Source organism: Chrysemys picta, chromosome 8 (genome assembly GCF_011386835.1).
Source record: "Chrysemys picta bellii isolate R12L10 chromosome 8, ASM1138683v2, whole genome shotgun sequence".
NCBI lineage: Eukaryota > Metazoa > Chordata > Testudines > Emydidae > Chrysemys > Chrysemys picta.
Window position 1 is genome coordinate 95,739,003 of NC_088798.1, and position 18,287 is coordinate 95,757,289.

Genomic DNA, 18,287 nt, shown 5'->3' on the forward strand with positions numbered 1-18,287 from the left:
TGAAGATTAATCTGAATACTCAAAAAATATATCCTTTGGTTCAGAAAATGTACTCTGGCCAACCATAAAATCATAACGCAAATATTTGCTTTAATGGCTTCTTATTTCTCAATGATTATTCTGCTGATTTTTTTTCTGTCTGTAGATGCAGATTTACATTAATCCTTTTACTGATACTGATGATCTTTATCACAAAACAATCAAGCAGTAATGTTTTTCTTTTTCCTCCCTTTTTTATGCATATGCTGCCTATCTGCGATTTGCTTACTACTTCCTCTTAATGCAAGATCAAGCAGGTTGGTGTGATTGATTTGTGATTGATATAGTACAGATACAGAGCTTGTAAAGGGTCTTGCTGCTCAATCTAACTTTCACTCTTTAAAATTGAGAAGACCTAAGAATGTGTTTTGACAGGTAAGGATCCTTCATGCACCTGTCCCTGACCTTTTTGCTTAAAGATTTCTCTATATAGAATTTCACAGAAAGCTCAAACTTCTAAAGCATATTGCCCAAAGCTTGGTCAACCAAAATACTGGGGCTGTGAACCTACATGTTACTGCTTCTTACCATCTGGCCAACAGGAGAAGCAAATGGAATCTAAACCAAATTATTTTAATTGTCGTATTCCTGAATTACTGTCACATATCCTGCCACGAAATTATATACTACACCCAGATACCTACATAATTCCCCCCCCCCCCATTTCTGGTGTGTGTGTATATTTAAAATAGGGCTGTTGATTAATTGCAGTTAACTCACGCGATTAACTCAAAAAAATTAATCGTGATTAAAAAAATTAATCGCAGTTTTAATTGCACTGTTAAACAATAGAGTACCAATTGAAATTTATTAAATATTTTGGATGTTTTTCTACATTTTCAAATACATTGTATTCTTGTTGTAATTGAAATCAAAGTGTATATTATTTTTGGATTACAAATATTTGCACTGTAAAAATGATAAAAGAGATTGTATTTTTCAGTTCACCTCATACAAATACTGTAATGCAATCTCTGTCGTGAAAGTGCAACTTACAAATGTAGATTTTTTTTTTGTTACATAACTGCACTCAAAAACGAAACAGTGTAAAACTTCAGAGCCTACAAGTCCTCTCAGTCCTACTTGTTCAGCCAATCGTTAAGACAAGTTTGCTTACATTTACAAGCGATAATGCTGCCCTCTTCTTTCTTTCTTCACCAGAAAGTGAGAATAGGCATTTGCAAGGCACTTTTGTAGCTGGCGTTGCAAGGTATTTACGTGCCAGATATGCTAAGCAATCGTATGGCCCTTCATGCTTCGGCCACCATTCCAGAGGACATGGTTCCATGCTGATGACGCTTGTTTAAAAAAAAAAAGTGTTAATTAAATTTGTGACGGAACTCCTTGGGGGAGAATTGTATGTCCTCTGCTCTGTTTTACCCACATTCTGCCATGTATTTCATGTTATAGCCGTCTTGGATGATGACCCAGCACATGTTCATTTTAAGAACACTTTCACTGTAGATTTCACAAAATGCAAAGAAGGTACCAATGTGAGATTTCTAACCGACCCAAGGTTTAAGAATCTGAAGTGCTTTCCAAAATCTTAGAGGGACAAGGTGTGGAGCATGCTTTCAGAAGTCTTAAAAGAGCAACACTCCGATGCGGAAACTAGAGAACCACCAAAAAAGAAAATCAACCTTCTGCTGGTGAGATCTGACTCGGATGATGAAAATGAACATGCATTGGTCTGCACTGCTTTGGATTGGTATTGAGCAGAACCCGTCCTCAGCATGGACGTATGTCCAGTGGAATGGTGATTGAAGCATGAAGGGACATACGAATCTTTAGCGTATCTAGCACGTAATTACCTCGCGGCGCCAGCTACAACAGTGCCATGCAAATGTCTGTTCTTACTTTCAGGTGATATTGTAAACAAGAAGCGGGCAGCATTATCTCCTGCAAATGTAAACAAACTTCTTTGTCTTAGCGACTGGCTAAATAAGAAGTAGGACCGAGTCGACTTGCAGGTCTAAAATTTTACATTCTTTTATTTTCGAATGCAGTTTTATGTACATATTTCTACATTCATAACTTCAACTTTCATGATAGAGATTGCACTACAGTACTTGTATTGGATGAATTGAAAAATACTATTTATTTTGTTTTTTTACAGTGCAAATACTTGTAATCAAAAATAAATATAAAGTGAGCACTGTACACTTTTTATTCTGTGTAATTGAAATCAATATATTTGAAAATGTAGAAAACATCCAAAAATATTTAAATAAATGGTATTCTATTATTGTTTAACAGATTCATTTTTTTAATCGCTTGACAGCCCTAATTTAAAAATAAATAAGGTGACGTTTCAGTGTCTTTACGAAAGTTGTGTGTGCGCGCGCGCAGAGGACAGCCTTTTACTGAACAATAATGTTTGGCAGGGTATTTTATGGGGTTTTTTCTTGGTTTTTTTTCCCCCCTGCAGTGGTGGTAAATTGTTGCTATTGGATTTTCATACATTTAAGTTAGGTTTTTTTGGTCTAGATTTTGTTAGAATGTGGCTGGGAAAGATCAAAACAAGGTAAATGGTATTTTCCACACAATAAACGTTCTAGAAATCTAAATTAGCTTGGTATCTTGCTATCCTCTCTGCCACCACTCGTGCAATTAATCTGAAACCTGTTCATGTTCACATGCATTGATATATTGTGCACTATTGGAATTAAGATCTTTGCAATCCAAAGTTATTTTTCAACTAACGTTGATTTCTGAGATTTGGAGGATGATTTATAGGAGCCATTCTCCTCCTTCTAGAATTCTGAATTATTTGCAGATGACCTTTTAGGGTTACGGAACTCAGGCTGAATACCAGTTAGCTGCTCAAGTTACCTCCATCGTAATCACAGAGGTGTAGGTGTAAAAAATTGGTTTGGTTTTTATTTTTTACCAGTGGCCAAATCTTGAAAGTACTACCTTATAGACCATCACAAATCCCACCACCCCAGAATCTCTGAATAGACACTGCTACAAAGGCAATCTGAGTCCATAAGCTGTTGTCCATCCCTTATCTGCTGTTATCTAATAGGGCTCTTCTGCATTTCTCTGCACATTGTAGTTCTTCACTGTGGACAATAGAGTCTTATAAGATCTTACTGCTAACTTTCGCAGTGACACTCCATAGGGAATGCAATACAGAAGGGTACCTTGGAGAAAATTTCTTTGTGTAAATTTTTGGAAAGTAGAATTTTGAACTTGGCTTTAGAACTCAACTCTTCTAACAGACTACAAAAAGAAACATTAAAGTGTAATCACTTCTCTTTATAATTAGATGCTAAAGTTTGCTTAAAAAATAAACTCTGGATTGAACTGTGCAGACTAACTTTTCATTATCCCTTTAAAGAAATTTAGGTTTCAAACTTCTGGCTCTTTTTAAGATGGCAGTCTTTCACAAGGATTTTATTCTTTTTTTACATTTGATTTTAGAACTATACACTAACATTAGCATAATATTTCTTTGTGTCCAGCGGCAATAAATAGCAAAAACAGAGCTTGAGTGGCTTGTAAATGTCACTATATCTCCAAGATGGAACTAGTCTAGTGTGCACATAACTCTTCATATAAGTCAATTACTATTTTTCTTCTTGCCCAATTTCCAAAGTGCCACTGCATGGCTTTGTTGAAGTCATGGTCTTAATAACAAAGCTACACTAAAACCTTTGGTATAAAAGTTGCCTGTGTTGGACAGTGATGTGAATCAAGCTGGTTTCCTGACAGAATTGGGAAGCATCACCAGCATCTATTAAATATCCATTAACACTGAATAGTACTATTATAAACTCCAGTAGCTGCAGAGATACAGCAGAACTATATATTGCCATTGAAATCTTTTTATTTAACTTTTGTTGAAAATCACTGTTAATTTGAAATCTGATGACAAGATAGAAATCTTCACTGTAATAAGACAGTTTTATTTTTGCCCTCAAATAATTCATACTTAATCTGAATCTTTTCAAAGGCAAGAAGAAAGTTTCCCCAGATAAAATGGTAGAGATGCAAGCCAAGATTGACGAAGAGAGAAAAGCACTTGAAACCAAGCTTGACATGGAAGAGGAAGAGAGAAACAAAGCCAGGGCTGAACTGGAGAAGAGAGAGAAAGATCTGCTCAAAGCCCAGTTAGTATTTCATCATAAGAACATTTTTTTTTTTTTTTTTTTTTTTTTTTTTTTACAATTCAGTAATCCGATCTAATTGGGGATGTGTGATTGGTGGAAATTAAAATGAATTGATTGATTAAATCAGTGATGCACAAAATGAATGCTCTCACGTCCTGCCATTAAAGCAAATGTTTCCTGTGTAGATTAGAGCCGGTCAGAAAATCCAATTTAAAAAAAAACAAAACTGCATTTTTTAAAATTGTTTTTCAAAATTTCAGCCAGCCATAGAGAGAGATTTAAAAAAAAAAAAAGCATCCAAATTTGAAATACTAAGAACCATCATAACAGCCTTTACTGCCATACAGTTTAATGAGATTGAAGTGCTTGATTCTGGGCACAGAACTTATCTTGATGTGGAAAGACTGATCCAGGCTGGAGCTGGAAAGTGACCTGTGAGTTCTCACAGGGCCTCGGGGCAGAGCATAAGGCAAGCAGGTGGATGAGGCACATGGCTGGTGGGACAAGGGCTGGAGAGGTAATGGACTTGCGTGTTAAGCCTCCATGATCCCCACTTGTCTTCCCTTGGCCTCCATTTGTGATTATTTTCTCCTCTCCCTGCCACCAAGGCCCTGAGGTAATCAGCTGCTGCTGCCACCGCTTATTCTCTCTCCTCCTGGGTCTCCATGCTGCCTGGGCCCCAGCAGAGGGAGCACTGAAAGTAGAGGAGGAGACAGTCTCCCTGATCTTGGTGCCCCAGCAGCCCCTAGTGAAAGGGAGGATTTGCAGCAGGAGAGACTGTTCTCTGTCAGCTACCCTGTTTGACTTTAGCTGCAACTCTTTCCAGTGAGTTGTATTTTCTTATTCTTACAATCTCAAAAGTAAGATGAGTGTTCAGGCTAGGGTGACCAGATGTCCCGATTTTATAGGGACAGTCCCGATTTTTGGGTCTTTTTCTTATATAGGCTTCTATTACCCCCCACCCCCTGTCCCGATTTTTCACATTTGCTGTCTGGTCACCCTAGTTCAGGCCCCCTCCTGCCCACAGGCCAGGCCCATTGTTCAGGCCAGGCCCCACCACTAGAGAGAGCCTGGAATACGTGGTCTTCCACTCCTTGTCTCTCTCTCATATCAGACAGGAACACCAGTCGCTGCTGGAGAAGTTATCAGCTCTGGAGAAGAAGGTGATTGTGGGAGGTGTGGACTTGCTGGCAAAAGCTGAGGAGCAGGAGAAACTTCTAGAGGAATCTAACATGGAGCTTGAAGAGCGAAGGAAAAGAGCCGAGCAGCTTCGCAAAGAGCTTGAGGAAAAAGAGGTTTGATCAGCTTTCTTATTGTAGTGCTGATAATTTTAACAGACAGGACTGATTGTGCTCACCTTCCATTGCCTCTCCCCAGGGCCGGCTCTAGGTTTTTTGCCTCCCCAAGCAAAAAATTTTTTGGCTGCTCCCCACTCCCCACCTGCATCCCCTGCCACCCCAGCCCTGGGCTCTCTTCCCCTCGCACCCTCTGCCGCCCTAGCCCTGGGCTTCCCCCCCCCAAAAGTGACCTCCTCATTCACCCCGTTTACACTTGCAGTGGGGATCAAACCGTGTCTCCTATTTTTATTTCACTTTAGTATAAATCTCGCCCCCACCCGTCCCCCGCAACATCATCTTTAGTGCTCCAAATGCATATGGAAGGCATAGGGACTTACCCCTCTCCTCCTCCACCCTCCTCCATGAGTACATCACACCCCGCTTCTCTGCCAGTGTAGAGCCCCCAAGCACCCCCACACCCGCTCCTCTGCCTGACCCCTCTTTACTAGATCCCCATCCCTTTCCGGGTACAAGGTTTGAGGGTTATCAGGAGGGTTGCAGGAGAAGAGGTGCAGGAGAAGGGGGAGGTGTGGGAGGAGAGGGCTCGGGGAGGGTTCAAGGGGAGAGATGCGGGTGAAGGGAGAGTACAAGGGGAAGGGGTTCGGCGAAGGAGCGACGTGGGGAGGTACAAGTGAAGAGGCTGTGAGCGGGATGGGGAGTGCAAGGGCTGAGAGCGGCAGGCGCTGACAGCTGCTTCCCCAGCCCCGTGCAGGCAGAGCTGAGAGGATGGACACTGACTTCCAGGTGCCCAAGCCGCAGGGTTCCCCCGGCGGGGCAGTATGCCCCGCTCAGAGCCAGGCTCTGTCTCTCCCCGCCCCTGGCACTGTGGGGGCCCAGGGAAAGCAGCGCGGAGCTGAGGTGGGGGAGGTGCGCGGCGGGCTGGGTCCGGGGGCAGGAGGGGGCAGCTCCCTGGCAGCTCGGGCTGCCCAGCCACTCGCCCTATCAGCGCGCGAGCCGGGATCCACATCCCCTGCTCAGCCCGGTGGTGCCCTGCACAGCCCACTCGGGCGGGAAAACGCCGCGCCGCCCTGGGGAGACTCAGAGCAGCAGCGGTGGTGGCAGCAGGACCCCTCTTTGCATTCGGGCCCCGCATCCCTCCCTCCCCAGCTCCTCACACACTCCGGGAGCCCCTCTCGCCGCCGCAGCCCGGGCTCGGCTCCAGGGGAAGATGCTCTGGCTCTCCAGCGGCAGGGCTCTGGCCAGAGCTGGCTCCCGGCTTTTTGCCACCCCAAGCGGGAAAAAAAAAAGAGGGCCAGAATGCCGCCCCTTGGAAAGTGCCGCCCCAAGCACATGCTTGGAGTGCTAGTGCCTAGAGCCGGCCCTGCCTCTCTCAGCCTTGTGCGCCCACTTGATATGGAAGCTATGCAGGAGCTGGTGCCAGCATTCCTAGAGACTGACACCTGAAATGGGTAGGCAGTGCTCTGGTACGGAAGTCTGTGCAAGGACTAGCTTTATAGCAGCGAGTAAAAGTGGGGCGTGTGTGTGAGACAGATCGGTGTAGGCAGAGCCGGCACTTCACTTACGCCAAGTAGTTTCTCCTCTGGTTATACCACAGCCAAATGCTTCTCTGACAATAGTAAATTGTGTTTTGTCTTTTGTTTTTAAATGTTGCAAACAGCAAGAGCGCCTGGACATTGAGGAGAAGTACACCAGCCTGCAGGAGGAGGCACAGGGCAAGACCAAGAAGCTGAAGAAAGTCTGGACAATGCTAATGGCTGCAAAATCAGAGGTCCGTGTCCAAAAGAGTTAGTTTATAAATATAACTAAACAAGTCTGTTTTGGAAATACTGTGGCCTACACTGTGTAACCTTGGAAAAGTTCTTTGCCAGTGTCTTTATAAAGCACCTCTTGGTTGATATGTTTTCAGAGAACTAACTGAACACTGGTAATTTTAGCCTCTGGGGGGGTTACACCTTCAAGCTTTTCTCTGAATCGATGAGGGCTATGGTGACCAGACAGCAAGTGTGAAAAATCAGGGCAGGGGGTAATAAACACCTATATAAGACACCGCCCCAAATATCAGGACTGTCCCTATGAAATCAAGACACCTGGTCACCCTAACGAGGGTGAGAATTTTTTTTCTTTGAAATTAAAGCGGAGGGTCTCATTCATATGACTCTGGGAGCTGGAGCTTTAATAAAACAACCAGTTATCGCTAAACGTTATAAAATCATCAGTTGCCGACACACTCTGCACAATCCCCTGCTCCTGCTTGACTTGAATAGTCTTTATCTTTTCTGTCAAAGTAATGTAATAACTTGACAGAATACGGGATTAATAATTTATCTTAGTTGTAGCGCCTTGAAATTTCACTCTTGTTTGTTTTCCTCTTTCTCTCCTGTGACCTTTCATCTCCATAGCATATTTTTCTCCTTTCTGTAGCTTTTTTACCCTATCCTATCCCTCTGGCCAGGATCCCCTAATCATGTGCCACCTGGCTACCACCTTCTTTCCCTCTCCTGCCAACCTGTGGGAACTCAGAATGTCTATTGGCTGGTGCCTGTAGCCCATGCTGCAGGAGGTCTTCAGGCCGAGAGCTGCTTCCTGCAGCTGCCTGTGGTGCATATGTTGGATAATGGGATTTTCTTTAGGGTGTGCAGGCCCCCTTCCTTGAGCAGGATGTACCTAGACTGCTGTGCTCCTGGTTCCTTCCAACAAGTGCAGAGCGGGGATTTGCAGAAGTCTTGTAGCCAAAAGGTGCCAGTCTGAGCTGGTATGTTTAATTTATCAATTCTTGGTGACAGTTTAGAATAAAAGAATTCATTTTGCCTATGAATTTAAATGGAGATGGCCTTTCATCCTTCCATGAAGAGCAACAACTTTTTAAAAGGCTTTCATGTTTGAACTACTTCTAGCTTCCTGATGGCTTGCTTTATTGTCCATAGATGGCAGATCTGCAACAGGAACATCAGAGAGAGATTGAAGGATTGCTGGAGAATATTCGGCAGCTCAGCAGAGAGCTTCGTCTTCAAATGCTCATCATAGATAACTTCATTCCTCAGGACTACCAGGTAAAGGAAAGGAAGCCTAGTCTTGGATTTGGGGTTTTTAGTAATGTTAGAGACACGCATTGATTCCTTCTGTCCCCATCAGTAGTGGGAGTGGCTCAGCACACCTCATCTCTGTATCCAGTTTGTTAGAGCTAGTAGGTGTTGAATAGCATCGCACAAAAAAATAATGAGCCACATAAGATTCTAACTTACGTATATATTTGTAAAGGAATATTTATAAAACACAGAAAACCTCTAATAAAATGTAATTAGAAGTAAAATCAAGGTTATTAGGTTTGTTTCAGACCAACGCAGTTATACGAACATGCTACCAGGTGCAGCTCTGCCACATTTCCATATTAGTTTTAGATCACTGTCAAAAACCATGAGAATCAGAGACCCCAGATGTGACTGAATCAATCTTTTGAAAATACCAAGAGGGAGGTTTCTGGTGAGCATTACAATTGTTCACTAAGCGGAATGGCTTCACAATCACCTTTCTCCCTGTAGTCTTTATGTAATGCTTTGAAAAGCCTGGTTGAGTATATTGATAAAGTGAAGCAATTATTTGATTATCTGAGGAGGATCCACTTCCTCATCACCCTCTGTCTAAAAGATCTGAAGTGTTTTCTAAAATTGAAGCCATCTCTACAATAGGAAAATATAATTGTAATTGTCCACTGTGGCAGCTTCACCCTGGGACTAAGCAGATTTTGGACAACAGTGGTTACAAATAGCTGGTGGATTGCACCAACAGGGAATTACAGGCCCAAACTCTGCCAACGCATCCCCTAAATATTCATCTTTCACTCTGCTCTTCACAGAAATGAAGATCTCCTGTTGGACCTCCTACTATAAAGAGCATTATTGATTCAGGATGAACAGTTCCCATCAAAAGGGAGTAGGAGTTACATGGCACAAGGCCAGATTATGTAGCCTACCCAAAGGCAAAGTGTTAAAAGTGGTGTAGATCCCCCAAAACAGGGCTATCGGTTCACCACAAGAATATTAATGAAAATTGATCCATTTGCCAGAATGGCTCATGGAATGTTTCAGGACCTGTTTTGGTCTAGGGACAGTTGGATGAAGATGGGGTTAGCAGCAGTATTTGATGTTAAAAGCCACACAACTTGACAGTACCTAGAACTTTCATCTTTCACTTTCTTTGTAGAGCTCTCTTGGCTCCCCAGTATATGATATCCCTGAGATTCATTGTATCTGACATTTTAAATACCTCACACCACCCAGTACAAAACACACAAAGCATTTTTCCTTTGTTTTTATGAATATCACACCTGGACAACTATTTTAATGATATCACCATAACTGGAGACCTGTACATGTGCGGAGTATTCCTACATGCACTGGAACAGGGGATTCAGGGTAAGGGTATGTCTACACTGCAATAAAAGATCCACGGAATGGCCATGGCTGGCCCAGTTCAGCTAACTCAGGCTTGGGCTGTGGGACTAAAAATTGCAGTGTAGATGTTCAGGCTTCAACTGGAGCCCAGGCTCTGAAACCCTACAAGCAGGGTGGGTCTCATAGCCTGGGCTCCAGCCTGAACCCAAACATCTACGCAGCAATTTTTAGCCCCAGTCAATTGACCTAGGCTCTGAGACTTGCTGTTAGAGATTTTTTTTTTATGGCAATGTGGACCTATCCTCATAGGCCATGGCCTTCAGTGTGTGTGTGTGTGTGTGTGTGTGTGTGTGTGTGGTTTTTTAACATGGTGTGGTCATCTACATCAGTGAACTAGCCTTGATTAAATTGACTTGAGGAGGAGCCATGTTTAACAGGGCTTTAATGCTGTTGTTAAATTCACTTTGCCCAGGATCTCTTGGGTGTGCCTTATGGAAGATGTTTTTAGAGTGTATGAAGAGTTAAAATAATTATTTTTCTTATTTCTTCTAAGGAAATGATTGAAAACTATGTTCACTGGAATGAAGACATTGGAGAATGGCAGTTGGTAAGCTTAGTTGATAGATGCAGGTAGCTTCATTAGTGCAATGCAAAGGTTCTCAAGGGGTATTAAATGAAAGTGAGGGTTCTCATGCTAACTCGCCAACCTTAGCTATACAGTTTTCATTGGCTAGTTAGATTGTGCCATAACGGAGAGACAGCGTTACTCTGATAACCTTCATGTCTTCACTTCCTGACTTTTACACTTTAAAACATGTAGCGTTCGTGTCTCTTGCAGTTAATTCTCTGGCTTTCCTAATTCTCTGGCATTCCTAAAGCAAACCAGGATGCAACCCTTTTTCTGCCTAATACTATTAAACTGCAAATTCCAATTTGAAGTTCACCCCTCGTCAGAATAAACGGAGTAGGTGAGGGGATGAGCTGTCCCCTTTGTGGCAACTATTGTTTGGCTGCAGACTGCTTGAAACCTTTTCTAACAGGGCAGAGGTACTTCAGTTAACATACTGTATCATCACAATAGAGCGTCTCTTAAACAAGGGAAATTTAGGACTTGCAGGGAATTGTAATAAGACTACGACTGCAAGATCTCTGTGATGGGTTTGTTACTTATTCCAGATGTTATGGCAGGGGTGGGGTTTTTTTGAGGATTTTGATGTTTCATTGACATGAGCTAATCAAAGCTATTGCAGCTGTCACCAATAATATTACTAGCCATGTTGTGGAACAGAAAGGATCATCTGAAAGCTTATAGAAATATATATTTGTGTGTGTATATATATATTTATCTTGCATCATGCCCGGAAGTCCATTAGACTGGCAAACTGCCCAGGGGAGTAAAAGTTCTAGAGCTGTAAATGCTCAATTTAGCCGCTAGTCCTAGGAAGTTCTGCTTCAGGCATTTCTATAAAGAACATCCCAGCTGCAGTTGAGCAGAAAAAAAAAAGTAAAGATAGAAAAATACATTTTTCAGGGTACTAAGATTATTTGTGAATTTGGGATTGAATTTGACAAAAAAACTGGACAACAAAAATGTTGGAAATGTCAAAATGAACTGTTTTTTGACAATGTTTTGAATCCACATTTCAAGACAAAAAATGTCAAATGTTTTGATTTGACCCAAATTAAAAAATTTTGAATATTTTTTTTTTTGTTTTGGTGAGAAAAAGAAAGAAAAATTGGTTTGAAATGAATGGATTTTTAAAAAATTCTTCACTCAGCTCTAATCCAAGATAATCTTAACTATCATGATGGGTAAAAGGTGCGAAGTGGGTCTTTCATCTCACAAACTCCCACATTAATTGAACTAAGGCTGGAAGAAATATAAACCTACCCAATTGTGAAATCAGTCTTATAATCTAGTTGACTTTGCTAACAGATCTTTCTTTCTTTAAGAAATGTGTTGCATATACAGGGAACAACATGAGAAAACAGACCCCAGTACCAGATAAAAAGGAAAAAGATGTAAGTGTCTCTTCTTAAATATGGATCAAACTGTATAGATCTATAGTGTACAAGCCAATGAATACCCATATGTGGGGCCTTACCAAATTCACGGCCATGAAAAACGCGTCAAGGACAATGAAATATAGTCTCCCCCCATGAAATCTGGTCTTTTGTGTGCTTTTACCCTCTACCATACAGATTTCATGGAGGTGACTAGCGTTGCCCAAATTGGGGTTCCTGACCTGAAAGGGAGTTGCAAGGGGCTCGTGGTATTGCCACCCTTATTTCTGTACTGCCTTCAGAGCTGGGCGGCCAAGGAGCAGTGGCTGTTGGTGAGGCTCCGAGCTCTGAAGGCAGCACCCTGCCAGCAGCTGCGCAGAAGTAAGGGTGGCAATACCATACCCTACCAGGCCATCCTTACTTCTGCGCTGCTGCTGGCAGCGGCTCTGCCTTCAGAGCTGGGCTCCCGGCCAGCAGCCACCGCTCTCCAGCTACCCAGCTCTGAAGACCGTGCCACTGCCAGCAATAGTGCAGAAATAAGGGTAGCAGTATCACAACCCCACCCCCCGCCAATAACCTTGCGACCACCCCACAACTCTTTTTTTTTCGGTCAGAACCCCTACAATTACTGTGAAATTTCAGATGTACATAACTGAAATCATGAAATTTAAAATTTTTAAAATCCTCTGACCATGAAATTGACCAAAATGGACCATGAATTTGGTAGGGCCCTACCCATATGTGCTGCATCTCCTGCTGTAAAACTTTCAAATTCTGATTTTTATAGTCTTTGGTGTTTTGATGAAGCACACTTCTTGGTAAGTGTTCTAGAAGAACATATACTCACAGTTGTAAAATGGATTCTATGTATTCTTTCCCTAGCCCTTCGAGGTGGACCTTTCCCATGTTTATCTAGCTTACACGGAAGAAAGCCTGAGGCAGTCTTTGATGAAGTTAGAGAGGCCGAGGACTTCAAAAGGAAGATCAAGGCCTAAAACTAGTAGACGGTGAGAGTTCTTGTGAAATGGTTTTGTATGTGATTGGGAACGTCCATGTGAAGTATTTTAAGTCCTAACTAAAGGTTTATTTGGGGGATCAGTCCTGTAGGCTGCATTTAGGCATCCCTTTAATTTGAATGTATTACAGCAGGACCCCAGGCCCTTTCAGCAGTGCTGTAATGCATTCCACATAGAAAGTGATTGAACTATAGTGAATGCTGATCAAAATCCATAATACTTGGAAAGCATACTCTATTGATTTAAGGACAATTTTCTGTTGCCGAGATATCAAATTATTAGAGCTGGTTGTGATTTTTTCAAAAATTGACAGTTTCTTTTTTTTCCCCCCTTTTTAAAATAATTTTGAAATTTAAAAAACTAACTTTTCAAACTAAATAGTCTTATATCTGCAGAGAGCTATAAAAAGGGGTATAAGATTTGTGGGGGTACTGAGGTGGTATTTAAATAAAATGGAGAATGGAATTAAATGGAAGACACACATGAATACATGCCTCAACAATGCTAAAATCACTGAAGCCTACACAGAGGAATAGAACATTCCTTAGGTGATATGAGGTAGAGACTCAGTCTGGGTCAAGGTTTGGGAGTTGCTAAGTTTAATTCTGGTTCCAGTTTGGGTTAATTGTACAAAAAGCCCACCAACATTAAGATTGGGAAAGTAACACCACGTCAGCAAATGTAATACATTATCGTTAGTCAAGTTACACATACTGCAGATTTTAAGGTATACTTTTTAACTGACTGTACTGCATGAAGATTTATAGTCAACAGAGAAAACATACTGCACACACTATGTAGTGTTTTATCATGGGAGAGTTGGCTTTGGCAAGAAACATTAACTTTTGGGGCCAAGTTAAGAGGCATAAAGCGGTGTAAATTTGACTCTTAATGACACATAATCAAGCCTAAGTGACTTAGGAAATGGCCTACTTTAACGCCTTCTTAAACGTGTGTGTGTGTGTTGTTCTTGCTACATTCCTCTCCTCTGGCTACTTGATGTGTTTTATGCTAGCATACACTTTGGGAGCCAAATTCACAAGTGCAATGCGAGAATACACATAAGTCACCTGTCCAAATGAGGGTGGTGCTGATGGATGACCAAATATAAACCTAGATAGATTGTATTATCCTTCTAAAATATTAAATATGCTTTTGTTGAGATTTTAGCATATTATTTTTAGAGGCTAGAAACCAAACTTGTGTAAGTGTTAATAGTATATTCTTTAGATTTGGAAAATGCCACCCCTTCCTTTTCTTTGGTAGACTAGTAATGTGTTTTTGTCTTTTTTTTCCACCCCTCCTCTCCAAACAGAAAACGTTCAGCAAAGCCAGGAGCTGTAATTGACTCTCTGCTTCAGTAGGTGTTATGCATTCAGCGTCAGAGTAAAGATTAATGTGTGTTGTGATGCTTTGCTAAAATTCATAGTTCATTAGAAAATATTGAGGAACTGGCACAATTTGACCAGAAGGGGCTACAAAACAATGCCTCATCAGTAAACAAAAATGAACTTGTTTCTCTAATTACCCTTATACTGTATGTTATATTAACATATGTTAAACCAATATATGTGTTGTTGCGAAATTGTCAATGTATTACACCACTCTTTGTGTTGTGCAGGGAAACCATTGGCAGTAACCTTTGTCGAAATGAAATGTATAGAAAGCAAGAACTTTAGATGTGTTTAAATTTTAAAAATATTAGCCCAGTGTGGTAGATAGACCCTGAACTTTAAATCCTGATAACTCTGTTTTATGTCCTGCTTTGTACATAAAGTAGCAACTTATACTGTTGTCCTGTGTTGCACTGTTATATGTTTTCATGTGGTGGGTATAAATCCATGATATAACTCAATCTGAATACTGAGCCCCCTTCCTTGGCTATTTAAATACTCCCTAATTGTAGCTGTTGTTTGAATTTCATACATTAAATGACTAATTGTCTTTCTGTTCCTTTAGTAACTGACATATGTAGACTTACTGTATATTGTTGCATAAAGAGTGACTGTTTTGAAAACCTAAACTGTACAAATTCAAGAACACTGGGCAAGGGACAATGTTTTGTTTAGTTTCAGTGCAAATGAAAACAAAACTGTTTAATTTCATTTTATTTGAAGTGATGTTGTCCTTTTATTTACTGTTTAAATGCACACAGTTGCTAGGCAACAACTCTTTGACTACTTTTTTGAGGGTGGCCATCGCTGAAGAAAATGCAAGAGAATATATTTTACTTTTTTAAAGGCTGCTTTGCACGGTTGCCTTCACTGCGCTCGCACTGGGTGGAGGATGTGTAACTGATCTCTCTGATTGTAACTGAGCCTTGCATTTTTTGTATGAATTGCTCTATTCTCAATATGGATGGAGAAGATAAAATCCTACTATGTTAAAGAGAGTGTCACAAACCCATAATATAGCTCAGGCTAGGTGTTTTCAGAGCTTGTGGCTAGCTTTCTCACCCGTGGCCCCAATATTTTGGGGGCAATGCTCTATTGACTAGTGATGAATTTGGACCCTTTATATTTTAAAATAGAGAGGTGCTTCCTTTACTTCCCATCTCCAGGTAATAGTAACATCTGCACAAAAGTTGGTCCTGTCTACACCCAAGTAGTCTTTTATTTTCCATTACACTTAGAGACAGTAGCTTAATTTCTTCTAAAATCATTATCTCTTGCATTGAGTGGCTGCTGATTTACTAGTTCAGTTGATCCCCCTGAAAACTGTGCTGCTACTAAACATTTAACATTTTAATATATTGCTTTTGTGATCCAGGAGAAATTATTATTCCTTTGTCTTGTGCATATTATGTAACTAGTGCTGGAACACATCAGTTACAGATGTCATAAATCTTCATAAACCCATTGATTATTAATGTCTATAACTTCAGTATAACCTTACAATGTTGCATGGAGTGTAAAAAGCTGTGACTGCGGATGTGAAAAGATGGAATCGCTAAACAAAAGCGTAGCACTGTTCCACTGCAGGTGTAATGCATTCGTTCTGGTGACAAGACTTACAGTTAGTTGAAATATTCTTTCTGTAGTGTGCAAAATATTTTAAAAATGCATCAAAATACCATGTGTTCATGTCCCCTTCTTAGCACTGTGACCAATAGCTGTGTCTTGTGGATCTATATGCAAGTGTAAGATGCACAGTTTGGCAGTTAAAATTTGGTCTCACAAGGACATATTTAACTCTGAAGAATTTCAGTAGCATTCTGGCTAAGCTCTGTTGTCCTTTCTTTTTTAAATATCTATTTCTTTCAATCTGCCCAAATGTCTACACTGCGATTAAACACACGTGGTTGGCCTGTGTCAGCTAACTCCGGCTCGGGGGCTGTAAAATTGCAGTGTAGATGTTTGGGCTTGGGTTGGAATCCAGGCTGTGGGACCCTGCAAGGGGGAATGCTCCAGCCCTAGCCTGAAAATCTGCTCCACAGTTTGACAGCACTGCAGCCCAAACCCTGTGCGACCAAGTCAGCTGACCTGGGCTAGCTGTGGGTGTTTAATTGCAGGGTAGGCATACTCAATGTCTTCACCCAGGAGCAAAACTTACTGTGCTGCGTGGGTTTTTTTAAAAAACAATTGGAACTATTGTTTTTAAGTTTATACAAGATTTAAGTAAAACTTCTAGCAGATTTCTCTTTTTATAGCACAGTATTTAAATAAGAGGGAATTCATCAAGCTCTTTCCCAAAATGAGGTGTATTTGTGTCTCATCTTGAAGAAAAAATTTAAGTATTGGTACATAAATGTATCTTACTGTGAATGTGCAGTAAACTTGATTAAACATCCTATTTTACTTGTATGCTGTCATGCATGCTAAAAAGACTGACGAGAGACCATAATGGCTCAGAAGTCGTTGCTATGGACACAGGCCTGCTCCAGGGGCCGTGCAAGAGAACCTCTGCTGTCGCAAGAAGCCCAAGCTTCATGTGGGCTTCTGGAGCCATGTGGTCAGTGTAGAACTGGGGCCAATGTCAGTAATACAAGATCTGGGGTTCCTCGGTTTTGATGTTAAAAGTTAATACCATTATGACCTTGCTGCAGTAGGATCCAGCAGCTAGGCGAATAAACAATTCCTCCTTAATCAGTGCTTTTAAAAAATGATGTTACCAAATTGTCTGACACACCATTTATGGCACCTTGAAGGTGCCATTGTGAGCCATTCTACCCATACCAAAACATGAAATGATTAACGCTAAAAGTGGATTTGCTGTGGTGGAACAGATCTGTAAAAGACAAGTCCCTGGTAAACAAATGTTACTTGTCCTCTTAACTACCGTTGTACAGCTTTTCTGTCTGTCTGTTTGTTTTTAAAAAAGGAAGCTTCTTGTCATTTCTATCTTTTATACCAATTTGCACATAAAACCAGCATGCTCCATGATAGACTTGCTGGCTGTGATTTGCTGTCACAGCTTTGGCTTTGGAGAACAAAATCGCTTGCTATTAAAAAGGAGAAGCTTGGAAATGAAATACTTTTAAGTAGGTTCAGTTTATATTTATCAAGCTTTGAGAGGTTTGAATGTTTGAGTATGGGCATTATTTTTAAAGTTACTAAATATGCATCTGGACTACAGACTTACCCTGCAGCTCTTGGATTATCTGCAGGCTTGTTCTGTCCATAACTCATTTTAAAATCTTTTTTTAAATTTATGCTTTAGCCAATACAGCTATTCTGGTCTCAGTTCAGTCTTTCCTTAACTCGTGCTGTTTTGTGTGGGCGTGTCTGTCGGTTTTCCTCCCAATTTCCTCTGTTCAGAAGTGTTGGCCTTAACACGGACATTTCCTGGGTCTTTTGTCAGTTTGTTACATTCCTAACACTGCTTTGAATAGAGCATATTTTGCATTTAATTTTTTCCTGGTCCTGGGATTGCTAGAAGAGGGGGTGGGGGCGGGGGGAGAATCTTCCGTAGTGCCTTTCACTAACTTATACTGTAGTCTGCACACTTTAAATTATAGCTATTTCTCTTTAGTTCTGTTTCACCCATTTGTATATAGGCAAGAAATTCTAGTTGTACAATTACTCCCTATTTATTGTTTTGCTAACTTTGTTGGAAGTGTTGTTTCTGATTATTCGTTGTATTTTATGTATAAATTTTATGTTACATTGTACATACCAGTATTGTGTCTACATGGTGCATGTTCTTGCCAAGGAATAAAAATTTGAACTCCTAATGTTTCATCTCTATCACAGTGTGGCTTTTTTCACATAACCCAAGAACCAGAAGTCACCTGATTAAATTAGTAGGCATCAGGTTTAAAACAAACATAAGGAAGTACTACTTCACACAACACACAGTCAGCCTGTAAAAATTGTTGCCATGGAATGTTGTGAAGGCCAAAAGTATAACTGGGTTCAAAAAATAATTTAGATAAGGTCATGCAGGATAGGCCCAACAATGGCTAATAGTCAAGATGTTCAGAGG

General features: G+C 41.0%; 1 protein-coding gene across 3 annotated transcripts in view; it reads left to right on the plus strand.

Annotated features, from left to right (window-relative positions):
* Positions 1-18,036, plus strand: part of KIF3A (kinesin family member 3A) — a 42,191-nt gene extending 24,155 nt beyond the window's left edge. For 2 of the 3 annotated variants that reach the window (XM_065555921.1, XM_008171211.4), the window contains exons 10-17: positions 3,998-4,154; positions 5,269-5,449; positions 7,110-7,220; positions 8,377-8,502; positions 10,397-10,450; positions 11,797-11,865; positions 12,730-12,854; positions 14,179-18,036. In XM_065555921.1, coding sequence (XP_065411993.1) covers positions 3,998-4,154; positions 5,269-5,449; positions 7,110-7,220; positions 8,377-8,502; positions 10,397-10,450; positions 11,797-11,865; positions 12,730-12,854; positions 14,179-14,227 — 872 coding nt within the window. In that variant the 3' untranslated portion in view covers positions 14,228-18,036. Of the gene's footprint in view, positions 1-287; positions 297-3,997; positions 4,155-5,268; positions 5,450-7,109; positions 7,221-8,376; positions 8,503-10,396; positions 10,451-11,796; positions 11,866-12,729; positions 12,855-14,178 lie in introns of all 3 variants that reach the window. The other variant, XM_024107822.3, reaches the window with a different exon arrangement.
* The last annotated feature ends 251 nt before the right edge of the window (positions 18,037-18,287 follow it).